We start from the raw sequence: 23,256 nt of genomic DNA on the forward strand, positions 1-23,256 counted from the left end.
GCTATCTAATTTAAATCGTTAGTCAGTTAGGGTGTTATTTTTCAAAACAAAACCAAGTAAGAATCTTGTTTATCATGTATTTCAATTTAAATATATTTTCCATGTTTTTTTGTTATGAAGTGACGTTGTTAGGTAAATATAGGTGCTACATGTGATTTTCTTTTCTAGACGTGGAGCTTTACTGAAATGATTAGAATAACCCTGCCTGCAGTATCTCTCTTTTAAAATCAGATTTGAGTGTTTATTTGCACAGAGATTCAACTACCATTTAACTCTGTTGCTCATATATAGGATATATGGATGAGCAACACCCACAGACTGCCACAAACAACACAACGAGATTGGATTTCAGAGCTTACTTTTTATTGTGACAAAGTAAACGTAACACTTCAAAAAAGTGATTTAAATCTGTCTTTTAAAATATGTAACAAATATAAAACGCCATAGTTTTCTTTCTTGTCATTCGCTGTCGCTGATGTTGATGATGATGATGATGAAGATGATGACGCCCCTGTGAGGGTAGTCAAAAAATGATGAACCCCAAATAGGTTTCAACCAGGCAGTCTGGTTACACAAGGAGTTGGCAATTTACAAGCCAAGTTCAGTACTGAAAGAAAAACAAGCATGGCGATGCCCCTTCTATGGCTTTTTAACAGTACCTTTCTTTTTAACAGTACCTTTCTTTTTTTCATGCTTTCTGTTTTTCTGGGTGCTTTCTTTTTGTGCTTTAGCTGATCTCTACTGTTTCCTTATTTTATATTATTATTAGCATCATCACTTGTATTACTAATTAACTACACTCACTTCCAACTGACATTTCTTCTGACAGTCACACCTCCATTTTAATCTTCACTCTTTTCATTTGACAAAACCGCTTGCCTCTAGATCTCCTCAGTCTCTTCACACAGATATCTATTTTTAATAGAACACACTTGAAGCGTGGGCCGCCTCAGTACAAATCTATGCTTCCTTGTGTGCTGATTTCCATGGAGACCAAGACTAAAAAGAGGAAGGGGCGGGTTCACCGTACAGGACTAAAAATACACTCCAAGATAAAGGAATTGTACGTTTATCTAAATTGTTTCTTAGTGGTATTGTAACAGTAAAACATTTATTTTCATTTCAGAAAGAATGCAGCATTTTCACTAGGGTAAAACAAAACAATGGGTGTTGGGAGGGGGAGAGACAGCGTGTGACGCATATCTGATTATTTCATTTTGGCCCGTTGCATCGTTTCAGGGAACACAAAAAAAAAAAACATACAACATCAAAAATACATAGTTGAAAGGACTGCATTTAAAAATACGCAGGCTTCCATTTAAATGTACTGTATTGAAGATGAAGTATTTAAATTCAGAACGATACGATTCTGAAAATATCACTTGCCAAAACTAGAGAGACGACACGTGGACTGTAACCGTACATACTTTTAAATCTGGTACTTATTGTAGCATTTCCCATTAACGACCTAACAGCAAAATGAAATCTAAATGTTACCCATGCACAGAACTGCATAAAATGTAAAAGGCAATGCAATTTAGCAAAACCAAGATTAAAAAAAACTAAAACAAAAAAACACCGTTTCCAGAATTAAAATTGTAGTCCGTATTGAAAATTGCAGAAAGTGCTCGATAAGGCCCTAATGTCACAGTTCACTTGCAAATGAAAATGCACAAAAGCAACTAAAGATCACAGTATCTAGAACTGTTTAATGATGAACTGTTGCATTACCCTAGCTTGTCTCGTTCGCTTTGTTCTGGCTGCATTTTCGTCATGTGAAACTGGAGGAAGCGCTGTGTAACTGCACAATATAAGACAGACTGTGACGGATATTCAGATAAATTGTAACATTGAAGAGATGGGCTTTGTATCAGACAACTGGAGACGGAGTCGGAAACCGTGTGTGATGGCGAAGTGCATTAATTTGTTACATATACATAATGGGGATTGATTTTATTCTTAATACAAGGTGGTAAAATGCGACTGACGTGTATCTAGGTAACGGATAACCGAGTGCTGACTGTATCTATGAAAGACAACCCAACAAAAAACACCCAGAAAAGTTGACCATGCAAGTGCACTAGTTGTTAACCCTCGTAGTCTCCGGAGTGGGCACGCTGCAGAACGTGCTTCCTTGGGTGGGTTAGCTGGTGGTTCTGCACAGCCGGACGGTCCTGTGGCTGCGGTGCACCTTGATGTGTTTCGATAAGTGATCGCTCCGGGCAAACTTCTTCTCACACATGCCACACTGGTAGGGCTTGATCCCCGAGTGAGAGCGCCGGTGACGGGACAGCTCGTCTGAGCGTGAAAACCTGCAGAGAAACCAACAGCGAGCTTTCAGAGGACGACACATCAGTCTCTTACTCTCGTGTATACAACTCTGAAGTCACATGCAAATCAAGGGAATTCTTTATAGATGTCGGTGCTTTGACAGAAAAGAAAAACGTCACAGTTGTTCACAGTACAGTTTGTTTACGTTGTCCTAAACTACAGTTAGCTAGAAGGACATTAGAGTTTAACGTTCAGGTCTCTTACTATTATTTAACAGATTAAGTACCAAATAAATTGATGCCAGTTCAAAAAAACTACAAAAAGTAGCCTGTCCTCATACAATGACAACGACAGTTAATGGGTTAAGGTGAAACTGAAGACGGCACAAGCTACTGAGTTTCTTACAGTGTGCCTTTCTGTTAAACTCTATTTACTCCATGCTTGATTTTCCTATATGTGTTACAATATCCTGTAGATCTTATATTCTGTTTGAACAGGCACAGTATGAAAAATAAATACAAAACACCCTCAGCAAACTAAAGAAAGCTCAGACCACTCCTGGTTGATAAACATTTCACCTGTGATACACTGATCATATATGGCAAAGCCAAAGTGTAAACAGTATAAAATCACTAACTGTGGCCTATGACCCCAGTTTAACAGCACTGCCACAGCAGCTCCTGTAGTTCCAATATGTTGAGCAGCTGTTATCGATGCAGAGTGCTCGGATTATCCTTACTGCAGTAGGTGAATTGTGCTCCTTCACCGTGGAGGATTCAGCACCTGCATGTGTTTTGGGATGTTAGGAAACAGCAGGTGGGGTACTCAGCTGCTCTCATTTTGCAGTCCAGGGAGGACACTGTTCTAGTTTCAGTGTGCTGCCAACGACAAGGGTAAAAGGCTTCTCCTTAGTGTGCTCACCAGGATTAGATTGAAAAAAAACAGGAATTGACCTCAACTCTGGTGCTCACTACCACAAAGAGACACAGCACAGGGAGGCTTGTATTTAACACACACACTTTTCTGAAAATCACACACACACAAGGACAGGCTCACCTCCAGCCGCAGCCTTGCCAGCTGCAGGTGTACGGTTTCTCTCCTGTGTGTCGTCGGAAGTGTGCCTTCAGGTGGCTGCTCTTTGTGTACATCTTCTCACAGCCGGGGTACAGGCACTTGTGGACCCGCATCCTCTCCGAGGAAGCTTTGGCAGTCCTGAGGGGTGCGGCTTTGAAGAGGCTGGCACCCGTGCCCACTGCTCTCACCGCAATGGGCAAGGGGGCGATCTTCACGTACTTTTGGTCTGTGGTGCCACTGCTGCCAACGCCAGCAGGTGCCTGAGTGGTCGATACAGCCACCGTCTGAGGCAACAACGTCACGGTCGGGGCACTCTGGACGTTGATCACCAAATGGGCAACTTGGAGGCTACCCTGGCTAGTTCGTGCTGCCTGGTGCCCAGTAGGGGTGGCAAGCTGTAAAGGCTGAAGTTGGAACAATATGGACATGCTTTCCATTGGGGCTGTGGAGACCACAATGGCCGGGGAGGCTGGGGTAGTTGAGGTAGTGCCTGGGGCATTGCTGGGTGATGCCAATGTTGCCCCTTCTTCAGGGTTGGCAGGTGAAGTTTCTACTTGCGAGCCAGGTTCCTGCTTAACCTCCAGCTCCGAGGGTCCCTGCTTGACTGGCTCCATCTTCTCCTTCAGGAACTCCTCAATTTCCTCCAGGGTGGGAGAAAAGTCACTGGAGAGGCTGGAGTAAAAGTCTGGCAGCCTGAACTGCTGGGGACTCCCATCTTGGTCCAGCACAGAGGAGAAGGGGAGCCCCAGCACATCACTGTCCTGCAGCGGGCTGGAACTCAGGCTGCCAGTGTCCCGGGACCCAGGGCTTGAGCAGGACGCTGAGCTGGTGGAGTCGCTGCTTTCGTAACCCTCCTCCCCACAGACAGAGGGCGCCATGACTCTGAAAGGCAGCACGCTGTTCTCGCATGTAGCTGCCGTCGATGTTGTCAAAGCATCCGAGTTGATGGGGAACGCTTGCTCGTGGCTGACTGAGACCATTTGGTTTTGTCCACAGCGTTTGCAAGCTTGCGAGCGCTGTCTGAAGGTTAAAAAGGGCTGATGATAAAAACGTTAATAATCCCAAATAATCCAGCTGAGCTCATCAGCACACACGCTGCAGGTCCTGGAGTAACTGGAGAACAAAACAAAAAGTTAGAGCCGCACCTATTGAACCGGTCTCTGACAAGTTGGTTATGGTTCTAATAATAATAATAATATCTTCTGTTCTTAACATGCTATAGGAAGCATGGTTAGCATTAAAAAAAGGAATATAACACCTAACAGTTCATTGGTGGTGATGTGTAGCACTATTTGTCTCAGTTTGGAGATCTCATTCCATTTGGGTCAGGTCTATTGAAGGACTCATTTTAAATCACAGGTTGTACAGTATATTTAGTCTCAGTTCAACTCAGGACCCCCCACAAGAATATAGTACCTGTGCATGCAAGGAGAGACCCCAACTCCAATCAATCAATCAATCAATCAATCAACAGCAGCAAAACAACATTTCATCTGGACTGTAAAGGGAAGCATACACAATATACACCTTGTTGTTTTAATATACATAAAATTAAATTAATTATGACTAGTGCCTTTTGCAATAGTATATTCAGTAGCAATGACACCCAGATACGTGGTTTTACTTACTGGTCTCGACCTAATCCCGTCTACCACACAACGAGAGCATAATTCAGCCCATATAAAACAAGACAGGTCGACTGCCATGTGACTAGCTTGTGCGCTTCTCGTTTGTAAATTGATAGTGCAGCTTCCCTCTTCTTCCTGATTGGCCGGATATTCTATATGGCGGGCAGCCAGAAATCAAAGACACTCCGATTGGACGTCACAGCTGTCAATCACACAACACCAACTAGATTCTCTGTGTCAAATTACTGCAAAAGAAAAAAAAAGATTACAAAAACACCACTTGGTATTTATTTACACACGCTTGTGTTAATTGCCGTTATAATTATAGATAGAAATTAAACACAACAGAGGCCCAATGATTATTATTTAATCGTGTTACGATTTGCTAGGGAAAGAGTCATTTAAAACCAACGTCAAAATGGTGATCGGATCACACAGCTATCACAAGATGTACACGTAACGACCTTGAATTCCGTTTTCTTTCCAGCAACTTTATATATTCTGAAATTCATATACTCTGCATGCGTGTTTCTGAGCTGCATCCCTGGAGTTTAATAACTGGTTCAGTTTAAGTTTTACAGATCACGTGTGCGGCGTATTGATTTCCAGATGTTCCGAACTGCGTTTATGCTCGAGGGCTAAAGCGAGGAATGAATGGGAGGATGTGAACAGAAACGAGACACGCATTAAACTCTACAGGGGGAGGGGGGGAGAGCCTTACTGAAACAAAAGCTGATGTAATCACAGAGAGGGAAAACGTCATGCATTAACTGCACACCCACCTACAAGTTTTTGTTTTAATGTTTTCTTTTAAAATGTGTAATAATGTATAGACTAAGGAATGCAGTTTAACAGAAACACATCCCATAATATTAAACAGTTACTATAGCACCCATACAAGCCCGAAGGTGTGCTGCTGCCAAGTAATTATAACTGACGCTGTTTTAACAAAAACTTTCACTCAGCAGGTCGAACCAGAACTACGATTCAAAATAGGGGGAAGTTTACGTGAACTTCAGAAAATCGTCAAGTTTATCTTTTACTCATCGATAGCAATGCACGCTGCTTAATGAAACGTTAAACTATTTAACATTTACATTATAAAAACAGTTCATTTATATAAACCGTATATTACAATAATATATACAGCTAGCGTATTTATTAAACGACAGTTTGCCAGCTATTTTGTTCCAAGAATAAGTGCATTTAAAAGTCAATACTACCTTTCAGACCCTTAGCAGTAATCTGTATGTCCTTTAACTTCTTCGAACAGGCGCTCCTCAAAGTTAGTCAAAGCATTCGTTTAAAGTGCAGCGGCCACCTTCCCACAAGCTTCTTCCAGTTCCATGTTGGCAGCCTCTCTCCTGAAGTCAGGCCAGTCTCATGACTCAACCCGGGGGCTCGGAATCTATTCTAACGCTCCTATTGGCTCGCCGAGTGAAGGCTCGACTGGATAGCTTTGCGCTCATTGGCTGTCTTTACTCGGAGGCTCAGCCGAAGTCGTGGGATGACGTCTCCTTGTTGCCGGATTCCACGGGCCCTCACCCTCCAGAGTCATACTCGCTCACATGGAAAACGCTGGCACACACACACAGAATAAACAATGACATGCTGAAACTAAAACATAGGAGATCAAAACAAGACACAGGGAATCTCTCCTCTGGTTAGCCGTGGAGGACACTACTGTAAATGAAGTTGCAGGTCGAACACCTGTTTAAATAGATGCCACATGTTTCTAATTATATATTTTTTCTTTTTAAATAGCCATGGTCCAGGAAGTTAAACAGAATATTAATTATATTAAACACATAATCAGAATTATTAAACACGTAATCCATGCGTTTCATTATTTTATTTTTGTATAATACATTACTGTGCTGTCAACTTGCTGAGCACACTGCTACAGTGTTGTACTTTACAAAATGTGAATACAAAATAGCAAAACCGGGACTATTCAACAATTTTACTGTTTCTGACGGGGCCAATCCCAGTTTGATCGTCTGATCACCCTATATTGACATGACAACTGACCAGTTTCCATACAGAGCCCTTGAGTGTGTGCTGAAGCAGAGCCAGGATTGAACCAATGTCAAGGGCAGACTCTGCATAATGGGCGCCCTCTGGTGGAACAGCCTTGAACAGCAAGTTTAGTATTATTAGTATTATTTTTGCGCAATTCACTTTTCAGAAGGGAAAACCTTTAATAGGATTAATAAGATTCTCAACACCGTGTCAGAATTCCATTCTCTTTTATAAGATTTCAGAATAGATTCCTCTTGACATTTAACACAACAGAATAAACAAAAACAGTAAAACAAACAAACAAACAAACAAAAAACAGTGACATCTGTAAACTCTTTTGCAGTATTCTTTACCACCTCACCCGGGAGTGATATACAGTACTGTAAACGTTATCTCCTGGACCAGCAATACTCAGCACAGTCTCCTGTAGTGCTCATATTCGCTGGATCCAGACATTGTGTAAACCAGGTTACAGGGATCACAGCACAATAAGCAGTGAAAACAACAGTTAACAAAACTTGAGTTGGTTTTGAGTTCCCTCCAGTTTGCACGCCTCCACGGAAATGCGTTTCAAAGGTATTCATTTGACACAGACTGGTTCTTGTTGTAGTTCCTGAACCAGTTATAACTCAAAGTCTCTTTTCTGGTGTTTTATGTTTACACACTAAGATCAATTACATTCAAAGATAGCTTTCAATTGGGATTGCGGACCGCATTGGAATGCCTGTGTTACAATAACCTTTCTCTGGAATCCAGCAGCCTGCATGCAATCTGCTTGAAAAAACGTTCTTCCTTCCAGACATAAATACATAGTGGTCCCTGTTTACTGAAAGGAAAATCGAACTGGCATTGTTACAAAACTGCTTTGCAAAGACCCCCAATAAAAATGTACAAAAGCACTCGCAGTTTGAATAAATACTGCTATTTTCTTTTCTATCTAATTTACGTCATGAAAAATAGAGATCTACTTAAAACCCATTGCAAAGATTTATTTTCATATATAATAACTATAACAATAAAGGAATGCCCTTATTCCCATTCAAATAAATAAATACATATTTTATATCTATCAACAATTATATAATCCTTGTGATAGCTGTGGTGCAGTGCCAGCATGCCTTCTGCAGACTCATCTATAAGTGCACCGGCATACCAATTGGAATTGATAGAAATATCACACCATGTATGGTTTAATTGCAAGGTCGCCCACTTCAGGCTACCTCCATAATCAGTGCAATCATTGCGTTTTATAAATGTGCTTGTAAATGGTGAGAGCAGCAATCAGGTGTGTTATCTGGGGAGTCTGGATAGGGTATTAGACACCATAAACCACTCAGGAGAACGTTGCAGGATGTACTTTGTATGGACAAACAAAGAGATGTCTATCGCTAAGTGTTGGCATCTTGCACACTTTCAGCTGTCTATTCCAGTGCATCAAGTAATACTAACTAGCCTTCATTTATTAGCATTCATCATTAAAGGCATTCCTCAAGTTGTTGCAAATCTTGCGTGTGGTCTTACAGACCGAGCACATTGAAGATATTTACTGGCATGTTTTTACTTCAATGTATATGACCATTGGATCTTGCATTCAGGGCAGTCACTGTCTTTCACTGTTACCTCCCCTCACCACTTTAGAAACATACATCCATTTATTTTATATATTGTTAACAAACATCCACCTGCCAACACCTGTGGTAATAGGCAGCCATGGTATCAGGTAGATACATTGTTTTAAAGGCACATTAACATCTTTATAAAAAGTCTTTGACATGTATAAATGTCTTCACAACTTGGGGTCTGACTTGACCTTGTCCTGTCATCAGGTCAACGAAAGCCTGGTGCTGTAGTGCGAGTGTACGGAGAGGTGTTGGTGGCTCAGTAGGAGACTCGATTCTCTTTGAAATGCAGCGTCCCAGCATGGCACTTGGTGTCAAACCAAGGCTGATTCTGTGTACAGTAAAAATCCCAAGGCACAGCACAGGGGTCACCTTCAGGGTGTTTGAACTTGTGTGCAAATCAATTTCATCAGGGCATTATTATCAGAGGGGCTGGGTCAGGCCTACCCGAAGTGCCGTTACCGGCACAGGTCACTTTTCTCAAAGACCACTTTCGTGGAGACGTAGATGGCCACCAGCCCTATGGCAGAGGCACAGCCCATGTAGGCGGCCACGCACTGACTGAAGTGAACGATGGTGCCCATGAAGAGGGAGGGCACCACCTGGGAGAGCATGAACGCGCTGTCCAGGATGGCCAGGTCCAGGCAGATCCCCCGACCAGCAGGGGGCGCCGTGCCATCGCCGGGCACAGACACATAGAGGGCTGGCGGGGAGGCAGGGAGCGGCAGCCCAAGTCCCGGCATGCCCCCCGGATGCCCGTTGATGTAGGGAGGCTTGTGGGTCATTCCCCCTTCTTCTTTAGCAGTGGCTCCTCTTGTGTTGTGCTGGGAAAAAAACACCTGGCAAAGGCAAAAATGAGATATGATATACAAAATACTTTTCCATATGTGATATGATATTATATTATATATATATATATATATATATATATATATATATATATATATATATATGAATTCCAAGCCTGAATGGTCTTAAGCCTGAAGTATGAACCAGCCTGTGAGTTTGTGAAAGATCTGTGTGCGGCGCGGCTCACCTGGTGCTCGCTGTGGTAGAGCGAGGCGAGTGTGTAAGGCAGGATCTGCAGGGTACAGAAGGTGTAGCCGGTCATGCCCGCCATGGCTGTGATGAGGACCAGGCTGCGTGACAGGGACATGACCAGGGTGGCGAGGGCGAGGAAGGCCACGCTGCTCAAATAGACGGCCCGCGGGCCCAGCTTCTTCACCAGCCGGCCCATAAAGAGAGAGAACATCGCAGAGGTGGCACACTGCAGGAAGAGGCCCAGGCTGCCCATCCGCACCCCTGCACCAGAAAGAGACATCATCAAGCACTCCGGCACAAATAAACCTTTGTGGAAACACATGCTTTGACAAAGAAAGTGGAAGAAAACCTCCAACGCAGTAAACTTCAGCAAAACAAAACAAAACAGTGTAGCAATATTAACAGGGTATTTAAAGTCGTGCTGTATTTTTTTAACACTTAACAGGAGTTACTTAAGGGATCTCAGCATGTAGAATAGTGGCATACCTTCATTGTATCTCAGCCTCTCGGCGCTGCCCGGCTTGGCGTTGGGCACCCCCTTGTACAGACCCTCTCCGATGAAGTCTGTGTAGAACAGAATAAAGGTCATGAGAGCCATCCAGCTGCACAGCTCTGCCACAAACAGCTGCCGAATCACCCGGGGCACGCGGTGGCACAGCTGCCGCAGCCTGGGCAGGAGGGCACAGCAGCTGCGCAGGGCAGAGAGCAGGTGGCGCAGGCGGAAAGACAAGGGGCAGGGGTACTGGCACTTAAAACGGGACTCCACCACTGAAAACTCCACTCCTCTCCCTCCGCTCTTCAAGACTTCCTCGGAGACAAAGGCTGTGCCCAGCAGACAGAACAGGAGGATGAGGGTGAGCAGGATGAAGATGAAGGTCTCCTGCCCGCCCAGGTAAGGCACCAGGGGGATGCTTTTCCAGTCGACGGCTGGGAGGAGGTAGCCGACGCAGCCGCCCAGGCTGATCATCAGGGAGTGCATGGCGAAGGCTTGCCGGCACCCCTCCTCGTCCTGGAACAGGTCTGACACCAGGGCCTCCAGAAGGGTGAAGCACACCAGGCCGCAGAACTCCAGCAAGCAGATCCCAGTGATCAGCAGAGCCACCTCCAGCCCTTTGCTCTGCACGGACAGCCAGCCCGCCAGCAGCGAGGCGTGGGGGATGAGGATCAGGCTCAGCAGGACACCCAGGCACAGCAACCAGATGAAGGGGCGTCTCCGGCCATAGCGCCCGGTCCAACAATCACTGGCCGAGCTGATCATCGGGACGAACACCAAGCCAAGGACCGGCCCCACACCTGCCGCAGAAAAATGAATAAATAAGAAAGTCAGATAGTAGTAGAGAAAAAACACATACAAAAAATGAAATCCCTTTTGTTAAGTAAATAAGGAAGCACAGAGTGTGAAAAAGCAGTAGCAACTACAGAAACAGATATCCCCAATAATGGTAGGCAACGGAAATCCTACCACAGTACACCACAGTAAAATCACAGCTAGTATAGTAAAGCGTAGTAATGCAAGTTAATACACAGATAAAAATGGTAAACCACACAGAAGTTCTCTAAATACATAGTTGAAGAACTGGGAAAAGCACTGTGCACTGCCAAATGACTGTGCCAGTGTTCCACGACAAACTATCATAAAGGTGAAGAACACACGGTTTTCTGGAGGTTATTTTTGAGGCCTTACCCAGGACCATGGTCATGAACTGCTCCTCTATCCCAGCCTCCAGAAGCAGGGGGGGCACGCAGGTGGTCCCGGTGGCCATGCAGATCTCCAGGCCGCAGGTCAGCATGTTGACCAGGAGGAGCTGAGTCTTACGGCCTCGCAGCAGAACCCGCAGCCAGGATCGTGCTGCCATTTCACAGGAGGCTCTCACAGTCTCAAACTGGAGAGCGGAAAGGCAGCGGGGGGTTCTTGAGGTATTTTTAAAAAAGGGATACTTTATTTCCATGTTTTTCCAGGTTTTTAATTTTCATTCTGCCTCGTGCTCTACTGAGGGTCTGGAAGGTATGCTGAGTGGTCTACAGTCACCCTTTGGCCTGGTTAAAGTGCGTTTCCAGGTGCTTCAGTCTGCACTATCTGAAACCAGATTATTTTGACCCCAATGGTTTTGTTCTCTAACCATCCCTCCTGTTTTCTGGTAGTGGTGAAATCCTTAGAGCTTAAACAGAAAGAAAAGAGATCAAAGAGTTAGTTCTGATTTCATCTTCCCTGCTGCTCAATCCGCTCCACACACTGCTGTTGATACGCAGAGTGGAGCTTGCAGCGTGCATTCTCATTTCATTACCATAACATACAAATAACCTGATTCAGACAATGAGAGTCACATTCCAGAACGGAACAGGTTTACTAGGGAAGCAGATGTTTCCAATTAATCCGGTAAGCATCTTTGCTGTGCTGGAATCATGTCTAGACAGTTTGGAGTATTAATCTGTGGTTGCGTTGGTATGATTCCTTAAAGAAAGTTATCCTTTGAACCGTACAAATTGTGACTGGAGGTAGAATCCTGTTATTTTTTCTTTTGATACGTGTGCCCAGGAGAAAGCTACCGAAATGCCACATCGTGTTGTTTCTTGTCTGATTTCGCTTGCGCAGTTTTCTTTTCAGCTGCTGTGGGAGGGAGGCACAGTGAGGTCAAACAGCATGTCAATCCTGGGCTCATATGGAATGGCCAGCTAGAGATTCAAGAACTGCTGGGTTTTTGCAACACTGTAAAGCGTGGCGATCAGGACTACAAACATTCAAAGGAACAGCCGAATACAAAAACACGTTTCCTGTTTACACTCCCACTGACGGCTGTTTAACAATGTATATGCTGTTCTGCTAAACTAATTGAAAAGCCTTGATTTATTTTCATGCTAAAATGACATGTTGCGTGTGCATGGTCCAGCTTTTTCTGTTAAAGCTTTGGGAATCCATACTCTGCTTTTTGCTGTAACATTGATGTCTTCTTTCATGTAAAACATGGTATACAGTTTAATACGTTTACAAAGGCTTACCACAGTATTTTTGCCTATGGTTATACAATGCATTTACTATTACCCTGTTTGTTTATTAATATGCCATACCATGCTTACCTATACTTTACCAGGCTTTCACTGTGCTTTATTACACTTTGCTATGCTTTTACTATGGGAAACTTTTATAAGGATAGTGTGGGAACAAAGAGTTGAATATTAAAAAAAAAACATTTGCATAAGCTGAATGTTACCTCATCTGGTCTCATTTTGTTGGACTGTCAAGTGAAATTAATAAAGGTTAAATGTGTAATGTCACTCCCGTTTCATATTAATTTCACAAGTGTTCCCATGCCAATCATACATTTATAGTTAAATGGTCTGACTTGTCCCATTGCCAGAAAAAAAATGTTCTTGCCAAATCAATACGACTTTATTAAGCTAGCTCGGTTTGTGTGTTGATTTTTGCTTGTATGATGTTTCCAGCACTGGGGTTATAATAATTAGTTTATTATAACCCCCGCTATTATATCCTGACTCCCATCCATCCATTTTGTATACAGGCCATTCGTAACCTGAACAAGACTGGGCAGACAACAAGGGAATAGAATTGCGAACCCCATAGAGCTGAAATAAATTGAAACACACTGTGGCTGGGCTGAGTCATGTATGGTTTGTTTGCTGTACAAATTTGGCAGGGATGGGGTTAATTCCGTGTGCAGAATGTCACTGGGTCTTGAGCCCCAGATCCTTTGTTGGGGAGTTAGTTGAGGGGAAAGGCTGAGAGCAGCAGGTTGAGCTCTCAGGTTACGCACCGTGTCAGCACAGCTCGAGTGTGGTTTTGATTCGTATTTGATCTGTTTGTTTTTGTTTCCGTTTTGTTAATAAAAGTGCCCGTCCGCACTGAAACTGCAGCTTTCCGCCTCTGGGCCTAGTTCCTGCCATTGACCAGCCTTGACCAGCACTCCCCTTTCACACCTTTCACACAAACCGACATTTAAACAGCTGTGGCGATGGGGCTTGCAGGTGAAGCAGCATTCTAATCAGCCGGGGGAGAAATTCAGACATTTCAAAAGGGGACACAATAAGCCCTTTGTTTGGAGATACACATGAATGTTATCATTGCTCTCTGATCACATGAGCTGAACATAATGCAACCCAGCAGCAAGGAGTTGGTTTTATACTGAGCAATATTTTAGAGAGTTGGTTTTAAAAAGGTTGAAAACACAACAACAAATGGAATTACTTTAAGAGGTAAAATAATATATATTGTAGCACAGCAGGGAGGCAGTTAATATCCTCCCTGCCTAAAAAACATGAGTTAATTGTTTTTGATTATTATTTTATTGTTAATTATCACCTGCACCTGGCTATTATTGTAAATTAGAGCCAGGTGCAGGGTATTAAAGGAAAGCAGTCAGACTGCTTAGAGCTGTTGCTGTGTGGAGAGGCTGCTTGATAGTGTGCTCAATCATAATAAAGGTACTGTGTGAAACTGTTTTGTTTGTACGTCAGGTAAACGGCTTAGCCGTCCTGTGAGCTACTCAGGGACCTGCATCAGTTTTTTTTTTTTAAAGCCAGTTTTAATCTATTAATCGAAGCTACAAATGAATAGATCATCCAACAAATTTGACCAGAAGGGTTCAGGATTAAAATGATCCATATTCAAAAACAAGGTGTGGATCTATAAACAAACGAGACGGGTGTTTGTCTTGCACAGAACATCACACTAGGGTGCACCTGCAAATGATGCTGCTCAGAGATCCGTGAATCGACAGAGAGAAAGTTTTCCTTTGTTGAATTCAATGTGTGCATTATGAAGCCGTATATAAATGATGCAATCATAAGCCTCACAACAAGTCATAAGCCTCTTGAACAAGCATCCCAACAAGAAAACAGCTGGATTGCAAACAAACCTGGTTCTGGTGCGGAGCAAACAATTCATGGCAACACTTTGATTTATTTACGGACCACTGGTTTATCGTCGTGTTTATAATTCCACTTTTTCAACTTTTGTTATCATCATGTTCAAAATAACCCTTTCTCTACTTCACAAAGCTTGAAAGTACTTCGACAGAGGGAGTTTGGTTACACCTTTTGCATGAAGGATGATATATCTGCTTTGAACTGCATGGCGTAATTTGATATTCTGCCCCTCTCTATCCCTCTATTGCTATAGAGGTCAAGGAAAGATTACACCACTTCAACTACACAGCGCACGAGTAGTGGGGGACAGATAACACCAGTAACTTGTATAATAATCAAATACTCTGAGAAGTAACACGTGCGGCTGCACATATCCTGTGAAAACAGCAGGGAAATGATATAATCAGTGGAGACAGTCTTGCTGTTACTCAGTGCTGTGGAACAGGATGATCTGACCTGTAACGGGAGATTTTTGTCTCAGTTCCCATTTCTCACCTGAAAAGACTTTCCTGGTCTCGAAAGCTAGTGTATTTTATATATACATATCCAGCTGATCCTTAAAGGGACCTCCAAAAAGGGTGTTGAAACCATTAATATAGCCGCCATGCATCTTGAAAGGGGGGTCCATCTTGGACATAACATTAAAGCACCAGAAAGCATCACTTACACAGGGAGCCCATTTTCCTACCTGACAGACAGCTTCCTTCAGTTGTTCACTTTGCACTGCATAAGCCAGTGTGATTCGTTACAAACATCAGCCTGTGAATTCACACAGACAGCCGCTCTTCAACAGGAAGCGAGTGTACCCGACAACGACTGGGAGGAAATGCACCAAAACATCCTGACACACATTTCCTTCAGCAGTTTTACAACAGAAGAAAGCATGTTGGAGTAGTAACACACGACACCCCCCACCACCTCCATCAACGCAAGCTTAGAGCGATCCCTGTCACCGGTAAGACACATGATAAGACACTGAAACGTCTTTTTGGTTCGGTTTCCCAAAGTAGCCTTCCTGTAATGTCAGTCAGCAAATTGTTTAAACGTTAAAGAAATCGAACTGAATCTAACACACGCTGTTGTGGGCTAATCAGTCTGACTGCACACCTGTTATCCTCTGTGCTGGTCCCTAGGAGAATGAGAGACAGGCATTTAGTTGACATGACATTTCCACATTTCTGATTGTGAAAACCAGGACCACATAGTCAGACCCCGGTGGAAATGAGACTGGAAATCATGTGTGGGAAAAATAAATCATTTCAATTTCCTGGGGAGAGTGTGATAGGGGCTTCCATTCACATGAAATCAACATGTTCCTCTATTTCTACATTACAGCACCTATTCCACGAAATAACTGATACAAAATATGAGAACATCACATCATATCTAATGTCCAAGTTGAGTATTTCTTGCTTGAAGAGTCGAAAGAATTGCCCAACCTACCTTCAATCTATTTCCATTATTGAAAGCATGTCTGTCACTCAGAACAATGTTCTGTCAAAGTTCCTTTAAATGTCTCCATTCCTGTTTCCTCTGATTTTTTCTGTGATCACTAAAGGAACACGCTCTGTGTCATTCAGTCAGTCTCTGAAACCTAGACAGAGTGGCCCTGAAAATCAAAAGTGTCTGTTTTAACCCGACCTCTTATCCCGACCGTTGTTTCCATCATAAAATGAAATCCTTTTCTGCTGTTTACCCACAGATGGAATGGGTGCAATTTACATAAAGGTGGTGGAATAATTGTTATGCTAATTAGATGCCCACTTAATTTGCATAACAGTCCTCATACTGTCACAATTGGGGTTTTTAGACTGTTCTCATCCTTCCTGGCAATTTTTGATTTTTGCTCGCAACACGAAAAACAGTCAGAAAGTTAAAACCCCACCACAAAAGCGCTCCCCGACGGTCAGAAAAGCTTTGCTATTCAGGGACAGTAAGACGTTTCTCAGTGGTGTATCAGTGACGGGAGGGGCCTTGCTTACCTGGACTTTATTAAAAAGCAAATGTGGGTGTGGCTTCAGGTTGGGAGAGCCAATGAGCAGTTCCAGTTCCAACATTCCAGGCAACTTGGCCCCCAGCAATAAACATTTAAAGGAGAACACCAGAAGCTGCACTCTAGTAGATATGGGTTGAGCTCAGAATACACCAGCCATTAGCATGCACGACATTGTGAAAACGCACTAATAATTACACATATGTTGCAGTTCCAGTCAAACTGGATTCTTATCCCTGAGGGTCATATTTCTGACACCTGAATTAACCTTCTTTTGTGAAAAATGCTTTGCTACGGCTATTTCAAGAACTGTAATGAAAAGGCCCTCCCAGCAAATACCTGGATTTGATTTATTAATATTTGTAGTGACTGGTTTATCTTTTCCATAAGACACGGATTGGGATTTGCAGGCATGGTTACAGGGGGTGTCAGCGATCCATACAGTAGAAAGGGTTAAATTCACAGCATTCCATGTTGACACCAACTCTGGCAAACAAAGGTGAGACAGCTTTGAGCAAACACAAATCTAATGGCTATCCAACAGGGGAACTGATTTCTATGTGGACAGGTGCTTATAATGAGTCACCCTGACAACGTGCCAAGCAGTGTGTTTCTAATAAATACAAGCTGTAATTTGAACTAGTGGCAAAGGCACCAAACCTGTCTACCATCAGTACTGGTCGGAGGGGTTTAATACCTGGGCACATGACACCCGTACCAAAATCTGATATTAATTATAACCCTGTACTATTCAAAAATATCAGCACGAGCACATCGCATAAGCGCCAGGATGTCACCTTTGCGTTCGGTTTCAGGGAGTATAAATGTCAGACTTGCGGGTTACAAACTGTGAATCACCATCACCGCAAACTACTTCTAGATATACCGTATGCGAAAAGAAACCGGGTCATTTCCTAATGTGTAATCTAAAAAGGAGAAACATATTATTTTCATTTAATGGTCTTTTTTTTAATGACATGCAATTCTCAAGGACTGCAAAAACCCGTACAGCAAAAACAGTAGAGAGCATACTGTCATATATACCGTTACAGAGAAAATGAAACACAGATTCAGCAATTTTTGACTGTATCCCAGCAGCGCGATTAATTGTGACTACAATAAAACATATTTGTTATATTTACAATTGCGTTAAGTTTGCAACAGAATACTAATGATAAACTAAAACAAATGATACTCGCTTATGTACATTTGTAAGTTTACATTAAAACTAACGCCAACAACGCAATGTACATGTTATTCCTCACTTCTTAAATAAAAATACACATTAAAATAAAATAGCGAAACTATTTAAAGCGGCATTTTTTTTAAAAAGATGTAAGCTTCGTTACGAATCATTTAGGCAAAAAAAAAAAAAAAGTATAAAAAAGGACAACTATATTTTAGATTGCAGACCGATGCTTCACTTACCTTCACAACTCTCTTGTGCTTTCCTGCAGAGCGGTAGGAATGCCGTGCCAAGATTCTCCTCGTGTTGCTCCTTCACTAACTTCTTACAATACCAGGTTAAACTTTAACAGCGAGCCCCTGCCGAAGCTCCTGGGCGGAGCCAAAGGAATACAGTGGTGATTCTTTACAGATGCGCCACAACAGTGTCTACCGCTACCGTTGATAGCTATAGCGAATATATTTTATGCGATTTTGCAGAAAACGTTGCGACACATGCAAATTGACTATGACATCACGAAACGTCACGGGGATTTCCCTTTGACCCGCTAGAATTTGCAGTGGATGGAAAACCGACGAAATACGTTGTTATGAAGTGTAAAATTGAACTGATTGCGGGCATGGAACAAATACTGTATTCATAAGGCATTAGTGTGTCATGAAGTACATAGCATTTACTGGTGCACTAATGCTTTATGAATACAACCCACTGTACGTAAAGCTACATCCAGCAATACCACCGAACTCAGTACACCAGCACCTCTGTGCACATATCATTGATGCATAGGGTTTCCCTTGTGGACTACAGAGAGACAGGTCTCACAGTGCAGGCTGTGTTCAGCCCCATTGCATTGTCCCGATACGGTGCCTGTAACGATTATGGGTAGATAATATACTAGCCTTTTGTTTTTCCTCCATTGGGAAGTACGCTTTCTCAGGCTGTAATTTACTGGGCGTAGAGATGCTGTGAAAGGAAAGTAATGGTGTTTATTTAGCCAAGCGGAAAAAGGTAAGTGATCTCAGACTAGTCCTTCTTAAACGTCTTTTGGCATCTCCTATACCCTTTTTCACCCACGGCAGATTCTGTTACAGAAGGAAAGCCATTACTTATCCGAAGTGGCAGTCTGGGAGCCCAGAAAGGAGTATCGTTTAGCAGGCTGTGTAAGGAGGAGGCAGCGGTGATAGTGGAAACAGGTGGGAGAAAGAAAGTGGGAGCTGGAGACACCTCCAGAAATCTGATGCAAGGCCTCTCTCGCGAGTGATCTCCAGCTCCACAGCCACTGCTGTTGATCTAACCTGTGTACTAACCCAAGTGACCTCTTATTTAGCACCCAACTTTGTAAAGGCGTTAGCAATTCATTCAGCAAACTGATAAAAGCGAGAGAAACAATTGCCAAATGTGTATTGTGCTGATAAACAGCTATTGGGAAAAAGTTACTAAAACTCTAAAATAAGACCCTACTACACTCTTGAATTGTTTTGATCATAATTTAACCCTGCCACCAATGTTTCTCTAAAAGAACACGTAGTGACTTTTCAACTGCTAATTATAACCCCAACCCTATCAATAACCAGCACCCAATCATTATCCGCAGTTTTTAAAGGGAAACAGAAGAGACGATACTAATTGCCTAGTGATTCCTGCAATGATTGCAATGCAGTGCTTTATGCAAATGTCGAATTACTGCCCCACTTACTAACATCACTAAATACATTTAAAAAAACAGTGCAATGAGGTTCCTAAATGTCAGGGTGGTGCTATTAGGAGTTACCACTGTTAAGACTGTCAATATAGACCCCACCGTGTTGCTATTGGTGGTAATGGTACGGTCTGCTAAGAGTTTGGATTGGTACCCCATTCGCACCACCTTGCCCTTGACTACACAGTAAATCTTTTTACTCTCTGTGAATAGCAACCGGTAATAGAGGGTTAGCTTGGTCCTAATTAAGACTCTCCCAGCTCCTCCTCTTCTGCACAGGCAGGGCAGGGCAGGGCGGAAGCTCCTGTTTACTGTCCCCATCACAGAGACACTGTGGTTCCAGAGAGAGCAAAGACACACATCTGTGGAGCACACTGTTTATATCCAGTGATGCAAGTGGTTTACAGTATTGTATTTATACTGGGTGTGCGGCCAGCTTGGTACTTGAATAACAAACCCTTAGCTTTACATATCTTTGCTCAGTGTTTAGTTTTTAATTCTTTCAACTCCCAGGGATCTAAGGGAGATGACGATTAGTCACCAAAGCGGTTTCTGTTGAAATAAATGTACAGGAAAGAAAAATGAACGAAAGCTGCTGCGAGGCTGTTGAAGGAAGTCTATGAAACCTGCTGTGGTCGTGCTTCATGCCTTCATGAAGTTTGTCAGGTTCCTAATGAGAAACATAACTGTCGATGGGGGAATTCCAGTAAAACAGCCTTAATTTTTTTTTTCCTTCTGGAAATAAGATTTGTTTTTGAGTTACTGGCCCTGAGCTTAATAAACTAAACTATCCCCCACTGCTTGAACCTTCTAAACAGGACCATGTGTCCAATATTGTTAGCTTTAACTTAATAATTCACAGGTAAAAGAACACTTTCTAGCTTTAAATCCAAACAGGAAAATCAGTAACTTGTTCAAGCTGGGTCTCAGGTTAAAAGCTTTGATGGCTGCTGGTCTTATCACGTTTTCCAATTACAGCAGAGTCGACTGCCTTTTCATGGAACAACCTGCTCCACAGTTGCTTGGAAACGGTGCAAGCACACGAGACAGAACAAAGACTGTGCCACAGAGAGTAAGCTCCCCCACTACTAAACAAATGGATATAAAGTCAACATGCAACCGGGATGTGGTTTAATGAACTCGGCTGCAAGCAAACACTGCTGAACCTGGTCCTGCCAGTCCTGCCCCCCCATAGGAGTGCCTGACAAACTGGCCATGACCACTTTATTAACAAATGCTCAAAAATGACACAAGTCACCAGCCAATTTTGTGCAAAGCGCCCAGACTCTGTCACGCCATCAGCTGCACTGTATGTAAGGCAAAGAGCTGTTAACTGCAAGATCAGTGTATCACTCCATAGGACCAATTGAAATGAATACAAAAGTTACAATCGTATGTGCTGGAGTCTGATGCGGGGAAGCTGATAGCTGCAGAGGACTGTCATCTTAAAAGTTGAATCCTATTCTAGGAACGTTCTCGCTTCATCAAGGAGAAAGACTTCTGTCAATAAAGATGTCCCGGGAAATCCAGGGAATCAGTTGTCGGTGTAAGTCGATGCCACCAAACTTCCTTCTCTTTGACTTGAAGCTCAGCCTCCAGTGGAGTGGTTTAGTAAAGGGCTAGCCAATGAATGGCTCCTGAGCAAAATATCAGAGTTTCCAAATGTGTCTCTCGAATTAGAAAAGCCTGCAATGGCAATTGCTAGTCTTCAATAGAAGCAAATAGCATCAAAATGAAGTCAAATTGAGGAGTCTAAACATGACATGTAATGAGCACAAACATGTGTATCTAAGTGCAGCCTGGTTTAACCTTACACATTTTTCCTCTTTCAGAATCTTTGCTCCTATTTAGTTATTTTAGTAAACTAAACATATTTGATGTTGGTCTTTCTAGTCCACGCTTATAATTCAAAGATGCAGTCTAATTAATAATATAACTTCAGCATTGCTAAGCCTGCAACTTACCTGGTTCCCCAGTCTTTGCAGTGACTGGATTTCTCGTAGCTTGCTTATTTCTTTTGCAGGTGTAAGGAAGTTAGTCATGCAACTAAACCCTTCCCACAAACCAGAGCTATTTCAAGCATTGAAGAGGTCGCCACACTTGTGGGCCCACATTCTTGAATTGTTAGCTCCAGGCAATGAGCAAACAATAGCTTTTTAATCCAAGTTTGATATTTACAAAACTATTACAGGATTGTTGGTGTCTCCAATTTAAGAATCTAGAGAAGCAGAACACATTATTAAATAGCCCATAAACCCAGCTACAGCTGAAATTTTAGGGAGTGTGATTGAGAGTGAATGCTAGACACTGGATCGACATGCAGCACATTCTGTGTACTGTACTGAAAAAAAAAAACTTAGAGAACAAGTAAAGGGGAGATTAACAGGAAATCAATGTCTTTGATTAACAAAAAAAAGGTCAACCAGATGAAAAAGTTTTCTGAACTGTGAACAACTTATTTAATGGGGTTTGAGAGTTGGGACCATCATCCTGAATATCATGAAGACATTTAAATCAAAAGTAAATGCAACATCAAATTATGTTTTTTTAATATAAAAAGATGCCTGGGAATAAAATATGTTAAAACAAGCATATGCTGGTAGCAAATGGTTTCTATGCTTTGAGTGAGGGCTGGGCAAGCAAATTAAACACATTACCCAGTCATACCTAAACCACATTGTTCCTCCAAGTCAAATGTAAAATCAGCAGTATTGACAGAGGTCAGCAATTTTTACCACAGCACAGCTCAGACAAATGGAGAATTAAATTTGCGCTGATTACTCCTCTCCCACAGGCAAATTATACTACGATAGCAGTCAGTGCTACAATTGTGTGGGAATTAGTAGGTGGCTTTGAAATATTAATAAAACTGAAAGCAAGTTCAGAGATAGAAGAGCTGCATTTACAGTACTGCTAATGTAAAAATTACTGCTACTACCACCACTGTGGTATAGGACTGTTACTCCACTGCAGCGCAGGGAATTCACAGCACACTTAAACTCTTACTACAGTATGGCTGTAACATACCGCAAGTAAATGTAAAGAGTCAGGCAATGCCACTGAAGAGAAGTTTCGATCCAAACTAAACAAAGTACTAAACATATCTAGTTTGATTTAATGTATGCTAAACAAACAAGTAAAACAGGTTTTTGAAATGCGCAGTTAAACATACCTTTACATTTTTTAAATGGCACACAAACATGCCACCAGCCGCAAGCTAATATAAAGGTCATATCAGTATGAGATTACTGGTACACGTGTGAGCAGAAAAAGCTGGCGGCATTACCACCAGTCACTGAGAAACAGGCAAGCCAAGTTATACAGGGAGACAATCCTGAGGAAGCCATCATTTACCCTTTAGTGACTGTCAATTTCATATGATGCCTGCTTTTACATAACAGTACTCCCTATGGGGGGGGGACTTAGCAAGTTTGTTCGAGTGTACCTGTTTCTGGATGTAATGTCCTGAAAAGTGATGCATACAAATGTAGGCTTGCGATTGTGAGCAGCACAAAACTACGCTTGTTTAAGCAGTATAAAAAGTAGGTTGCTTTTATTAGGATCTGGGAAACCAATAATAAAGACCTGAAATCCCCACATCCCCATCACAACATGCACAACAGTTCAAAGGTCACCCCCCCCCCATTTTGCTACTGTTAACAAAAAGGTTTTTAACCTTTTATAACAGGATTCACAATTTTTACATTTACATTAATTTTTAGCACACATACAAGTTTTTATTTTCTTTTAAACTGAACACTACAGCATTTAAAAATAAAAAATAACACATTTGCACCTCTTTACTACTCAATGTTTATTGAAGTTTCCTTTATAAGCTTTAT

At 42.4% G+C, this 23,256-nt stretch overlaps 2 protein-coding genes across 4 annotated transcripts; both read right to left on the reverse strand.

The window, feature by feature from the left end:
• Nucleotides 1–341: 341 nt before the first annotated feature.
• On the reverse strand, nt 342–6,431 carry LOC117429136 (Krueppel-like factor 15). Its single transcript, XM_034048350.3, has 4 exons — nt 6,197–6,431; nt 4,974–5,218; nt 3,328–4,458; nt 342–2,312 (listed from the first exon to the last, which is right to left on the reverse strand). Exons 3-4 carry the CDS (start codon nt 4,323–4,325, stop codon nt 2,144–2,146), a joined length of 1,167 nt encoding a protein of 388 aa, XP_033904241.1. The 5' UTR covers nt 4,326–4,458; nt 4,974–5,218; nt 6,197–6,431; the 3' UTR covers nt 342–2,143.
• A 1,532-nt stretch (nt 6,432–7,963) lies between these two features.
• Nucleotides 7,964–21,471, reverse strand: LOC117429090 (solute carrier family 45 member 3-like). Of its 3 annotated transcripts, none has more exons than XM_059003794.1 (5): nt 21,379–21,471; nt 11,340–11,814; nt 10,142–10,948; nt 9,651–9,916; nt 7,964–9,453 (listed from the first exon to the last, which is right to left on the reverse strand). In XM_059003794.1, exons 2-5 carry the CDS (start codon nt 11,602–11,604, stop codon nt 9,073–9,075), a joined length of 1,719 nt encoding a protein of 572 aa, XP_058859777.1. In that variant the 5' UTR covers nt 11,605–11,814; nt 21,379–21,471; the 3' UTR covers nt 7,964–9,072. The 3 variants fall into 3 exon arrangements, with proteins under 3 accessions (XP_058859777.1, XP_058859776.1, XP_058859778.1); XM_059003793.1 differs by lacking the exon at nt 21,379–21,471 and adding an exon at nt 17,958–18,476; XM_059003795.1 differs by lacking the exon at nt 21,379–21,471 and adding an exon at nt 15,980–17,644.
• Between the last annotated feature and the right edge of the window lie 1,785 nt (nt 21,472–23,256).

Source organism: Acipenser ruthenus, chromosome 29, assembly GCF_902713425.1.
Source record: "Acipenser ruthenus chromosome 29, fAciRut3.2 maternal haplotype, whole genome shotgun sequence".
Classification (NCBI taxonomy): domain Eukaryota; kingdom Metazoa; phylum Chordata; class Actinopteri; order Acipenseriformes; family Acipenseridae; genus Acipenser; species Acipenser ruthenus.

Bases quoted from the DNA above. Each gene is read 5' to 3' on its own strand.
- LOC117429136 (XM_034048350.3), bottom strand. From the start codon at position 4,325: ATGGTCTCAGTCAGCCACGAGCAAGCGTTCCCCATCAACTCGGATGCT. The intron at 2,313-3,327 runs GTGAGCCTGTCC...GTTTCTCTGCAG, and splicing joins TGGCAAGGCTGCGGCTGGAG to GTTTTCACGCTCAGACGAGC.
- LOC117429090 (XM_059003794.1), bottom strand. From the start codon at position 11,604: ATGGAAATAAAGTATCCCTTTTTTAAAAATACCTCAAGAACCCCCCGC. The intron at 9,917-10,141 runs GTATGCCACTAT...TTTCTGGTGCAG, and splicing joins GAGGCTGAGATACAATGAAG to GGGTGCGGATGGGCAGCCTG. The intron at 9,454-9,650 runs GTGAGCCGCGCC...TGCCTTTGCCAG, and splicing joins TCTACCACAGCGAGCACCAG to GTGTTTTTTTCCCAGCACAA.